At 34.8% G+C, this 5,685-nt stretch overlaps 1 protein-coding gene across 1 annotated transcript; it reads right to left on the bottom strand.

The window, feature by feature from the left end:
- Positions 1-547: 547 nt before the first annotated feature.
- On the bottom strand, positions 548-1,492 carry LOC110564871 (olfactory receptor 4F3/4F16/4F29-like). Its single transcript, XM_021662405.2, has one exon. It carries the CDS (start codon positions 1,484-1,486, stop codon positions 548-550), a length of 939 nt encoding a protein of 312 aa, XP_021518080.1. The 5' UTR covers positions 1,487-1,492.
- Between the last annotated feature and the right edge of the window lie 4,193 nt (positions 1,493-5,685).

Genomic DNA, 5,685 nt, shown 5'->3' with positions numbered 1-5,685 from the left:
GGTTTCGCATTCGATACTGGATGGCTCTACACCCATACATATAAACAGCACTAACAAGACTTAGTAGGTTGTCAGAAAAAACAAAGACATGAAGTTGGGAGGAAAACCTGTTGGAAAGTTGAAGGAGGAAAATCAAGGAATATACAAGATTATAACTTACTGAATACATGTATCAAATTCTCAAGAATAAAGCAAAATTATAGGTGAAAAAGACAAACAAGTATCCCTAGTAAGTACTGCCACAATTTCCTACATGTGATTTTTAAAAAAAAATTACTTTCTCTGTTTTGTTTGTCTTGTATAAACATGTCTTGGATCCAGCTTCTTTATATCTATAAGTTTAAGTTAAAAAATATTCCTTGGGAATTGAGGCTTAGTATTATTATATCCTTTACTTTGTAAATATCTGTAATTCCTTCTTTATTTTCAGAAAGTATTGTCTCATCCTCCTGAGTAGAAAAAAATAGATTGAAGCATACAGACAAAGTATAGAAAGACAGATTTTTCACTGAGTTTGGTCAAGATACTACATTCAAAAGATAAGCGCTTAGGAGATCTTTCTATAACTCAGTAGCTGTTTGAATACTCTCTTCATTGCCATCTTCATTTCTTGATTCCTGAATGTGTAAATCACTGGATTCAGAAAGGGAGTGATAACTGCATCAAATATGGCCAAAAATTTATCAATGTTTATGGACGAAGATGGCCACGTATAGACAAATATCAAAGGACCAAAAAATAAGACCACCACAGAAATATGAGCTGAAAGGGTAGACAGCGCTTTAGAGGAGCCACTTGAAGAGTGTTTTTGCACAGTGCTTATGATGACAGTATAAGAAATGATCAGAATGAAGAAGGACCCCACAGAGATGAATCCACTGTTGGCTGTGATCATGAACTCTAGTTTACGGATGTCTATGCAGGCTAGTTTGATGAACCGGGGAAGGTCACAGTAGAAGCTGTCCAACACATTTGGTCCACAGAAAGGTAAGTTTACAACAAAAGCCAGTTGAACCAGAGAGTGTATAAGGCCAACTATCCAGGCAGTAACTACAAAGAAGAGGCATATTCTTTGGCTCATAATACTCAGGTAATGGAGAGGTTTACATATGGCTACATATCTATCAAAAGCCATGGCTATTAGTAAAACCATCTCTACACCACCAATGACATGGATGAAGAAGATCTGAGTGATGCAGCCTCTAAAGGAAATGACTTTGTGCTTTCTGAACAGGTCATAAATCATCTTGGGGGAAGTGACACAAGAAACACCTAAGTCAATGAAGGAGAGGTTAGCCAACAGAAAATACATGGGAGAGTGCAAGTGAGGGTCTGAGGCCACGGTAAAAATGATGAGGGAGTTTCCCATCATGCTTGCCATAAAAAACATGGAGGAGAACACAAAGACAAGAAGCTGGATGTCCCAGGAGGTGGTGAGTCCGAGAAATACAAACTCTGACACAACAGAGTGATTTGATCCTTCCATTAGTATGTATGTCAGTATGACCTGGGGAAAGAAACAGAAAAAATACAAATTATATTAACTGAATGTTAATAGCTTATGTTAAATTATATTAAGAAATCATATGAAAGTATGTTTATAACCTGATATTAAAAACGAAACAAAAGGTAAACACATATGTGGAAAAAGAAAAACCACTCAGTATCAGGGAGTGAACTTTAAATAAAAGTGAAATATCACTTTATACCTGTTAAAGAGTTTTTAATCAGAAAGTTCAGGGTAGAGGTTAAAAAAATAGATTTATCTTTAAATTGTTGACATGCATATAAAGTGGGGTAGCCATTACAAAAGAAATGTACGATGCATCCTCAAATTTTCAAAGTAAGGTTTCATGTAGCTTGGGAATAACACACTCAGCTAATAAGGAATTGATCACAGTTTAGAAGGAAAAAAGAAAGAGGGAGGAAGGGATTTTAAATTAAAACTACCTTCTGATTAAACAAGACTCCTTTTTGCACAACCCATACAGCCTGAGGAAATGATGAGATCAGATGCAAATTATTTTCCCCATTTTCCTTTTAACACCACTTACAATAGTCAACATAGAAATAAATAAATGCTCATTGACAGTTGAGTGAATAGTATACAAACATACATTAACATACAGGTACAATGAAATATTCTTCAGCTTTTTAAAAGAAGAGAATCCTTTTTTGTAGCAATCTGCCTAAACCTAGGGGTCTATGACATACGTGTAATTAAAGAGACACAATGGTTAATACTGACAATTTCACAAATACATAGAATCCAAAGAAGGCATGTTCATAAAAAGAAGTGCCGTGTAGAAATAAGGACTGGGAACTGGAAAGAGAAGAAGTTGGTGAAAAGATGCAGATATGAATCTGCTAGAATGATCTATTTCTGGAGATCCATCATGTATCATCGTGACTCTGGTTGACAGTAATGCTGTGTTGAGTGTTTGAAAGTGCCGAGAGGAGATTGTCAGTGTTCTCACAGGAAATAAACATGTGGTGTGAGGTGACTAAGAAGTTTGGATTGTTTCACAATGCACACGTATGTCAAAACGTCACACTGGAATCTACAATTAGAAACAAGAGTTTGTCATTAGTTACGTCTTAATAAAAAACGGAGAGGGAAAAACATCAACACCCAGGGACTGTGGGAAAGCAACCACACGGTCGCTTATGTAGTGTTACCACATGCTCTCTTTGAATGTCATGCTCCTTTGTTTCCATCAGAGTGGGTAGAGAACTATTCCCTATGAGAGAGAACACTGGCCATGGTGGAAACAGTTGATTTTTGTTTCAAGACTGGTAAATAGCCTGGTCTACAAACGAACAACAACAACAAAAAAAAAAAGTTCCTTTTGAAGTCAATACCTTATTCTGCTAAATAAACCTTTCTTCCCCTTACCTATTTCTGGAAAATATGTACCTCCAAGGTTTATTAAATGATTAACCAAACTATGAATTCTTGCTCTATATTATTAGCACTTATCTTTATTACTTCTCTTATTTTTGAGATTATAATAGAGTTATAACATTTCACTTCCCTTTTTTCCCTCCAAGCCCTCCTATATACATCCTGTTACTCTCAACTTTATGGTTTGGTTTCTTTTTTTATGTTTACTATCCCTAACATTGACCACGCCTGTCACAATACTAACTCGCCAAATGCTGAGCACATAGCATATGTGTATTTGCATTCTCTGAAGCAATCAGGAAGTGATCCAGAGAGAGATGTAAGCCTCTCTGTAACTGCCAGTTACTGGTATGCATAATGTCACACACAGAAACAGTAGACACTTAGAAACTTTTGTGTAACAACAAAACTAAAGTGTGTCATTTTAAAAGTATTAGTCCATGAAGCAGTAGAGGTAGGTGCATAGCAGGAGAGGTGGAGTGCATAATATGTGAATCAAAAACTTAGCCATCTAAAAGAAACAATATAGTAGACTACATTTTGTTCCAACACTGGTGACAGAATTCAATATATATTTATTATAGTTTTCCTTTTATTTTGTAAAGAAACATAATATGAGCCTTGAATTCTGATCAAAATGAACACTACGATTCATCCTCCATCAAATTAGTATTAGTTATAAGCCCTGAGTCTCAGTTTATTTGTCTATTGAACACATTTTTAAATCCTGCATTTTATAATTCAGTTAGGAATACCACAACTAAGTATCATAATCGCACACTCAGCATGTAGGTGTTCCATACAAGTATTTAATAAAAGTTAATGTTACTTTCCTTTTCCATTTGTGCATGAAAATGATAAACTTGTGATATAAAAGAGTGAATGAAAAAACATAAGGTATTAGCAAGCATGGAGAATCATAACACTAAAAAGTATTGTAAAATATATTAACTATTTCCTTTTAATAAGAGATTTTTCAAAATGTAACTGGCTCCTACTTGACAATATATAATGTCCATATTACCTTGATGATTAAAACATAAACTTTAAGCTGAAATTAAGTATATTTTCAAAAAACAATGATGTTTCTTTAGTGGTTATTACAAATATAACTCATTAAATTTTCCTTTCCAAAGAAACCATAATGCCCATAAAGCTAAAGATTATGACCTTCTTCTAGGCAATGTACCACAGAACGCATAATCACAGATCATGATATAAATTTTTGTTGAAACTAAAATATGCTATTATATAGTCAAAGAAAACAGGCAAAGAGACTGGCCAGAATTACAACATGACAGAGAATTTGAATTAAGGAATTATAGTTGTAAAGATTTGGAGAAAATGTAGAAGTGAATTGGATTAAAGAGAGATTCTTTTAAAAATTTAGAAATTGCATACAATTGTGCAATTATGAGGAGAAAAAGAAACCATGTCCCTTTAGCAAAATAATGGATAATATATGAGGAGTGATAACCATTGATTCTCAGAGCTATTCCATAGAAACTATATAATTATAACAATAATAATGTCACTTCAGGTATGCTGTATTTAATGGCATATATTCATTACACATGAATTCTACCTTTTAATTCTTTTGAATGTGTATATAATGCAACAGTTATTATGGTGTCTTCAAGTTTTAAGTTCTAAACCTCTTGGAAGACATTCGCAAGTTACTATCAGCTATGAATTTACCTGTCTTTTTTATTTGCAACACCCTTCAACAAGTGAGAACTAGGAAATTGTTTAAAGAGTTTAGCTGAATACAGCGACTTATGATTAGAAAGGAGTGACATATAACTATGAAAAATACCAGAAAATATCATAGAAATTCCATCAGCAGAATCATATCGTTAAATAAATCACTATTCTTACTGCTAAATTTCCCTCCAGCACCATTTACCTGCAAAAAAATGAATACAATTTTAATGGATCCAGATTTCTCTGTGTTCTCCAACATAAAGTACCTGTGATATCCTAACACAGGACTATATAAAACTAATTATATATTAGTGAGAATGACCAAAGTAGTTTTAAAATGCTTGTAGTTTGGGGACTTTTTCTCTGGAGGACTATATGATTCATCCAGTGCAACCCAAGAATTCCAAATCTCATTATACTGTACTAAAATAAAGTAAAAAACAAAAACAGGGAGATTTGTATCATTGTAGTATTTTGTTGTATTTATAAATAGTGCAATTAATTTCTAAATACAGGTAAATATTAACAAAAAATAAATATTCACTTAATCAATTCTATAAAACACAATATGACAATTTTTTATTCACTTTACATTCTTGTTGTAGCCCCATCCCTCCTCCCATTCCAGTCCTACCCTCCCTTTTTTCCTTTCCCCCACCCCTCCCCTTTTCCTCAGAAAAGAGGAGCTCCCTTTCCCATCCAGCCCTGCTCATCAAGTTGCATCAACTTGTCCTCTTCGCCTGTAGCCTGGCAACTTGGGGAGAGCAAGGGTGAGAGGACAGAAGGCCTGTAAAGAAAAGAGAAAGTGAGGATGAGGACATCTCTGTGACAAGTTGGAGACCTAAGTCAGGGAACCCTCCTAGGAGGATATGAGGGGGACTCAAGCAGAGACTCCTAGCAGCAGAGGCCATAAAAACTGAAGAGGACATCCACTAACTAGACTAGTCTCATAGCAGATGGAGGGAAATACTGACCTACCCACAGAAACTTCAACCCAAAATTCACCTTGCCTACAAGATGTGCAGGGATAAAGATAGAGCAGATAGAGCAGAGATTGAGGGAATGCCCAACGAATG

This window comes from Meriones unguiculatus, chromosome 18, assembly GCF_030254825.1.
Source record: "Meriones unguiculatus strain TT.TT164.6M chromosome 18, Bangor_MerUng_6.1, whole genome shotgun sequence".
In the NCBI taxonomy this organism is placed as follows: domain Eukaryota; kingdom Metazoa; phylum Chordata; class Mammalia; order Rodentia; family Muridae; genus Meriones; species Meriones unguiculatus.
The sequence above is the reverse complement of the archived record's forward strand: the minus strand, read 5'-3'. Positions and strand labels throughout refer to the sequence as shown.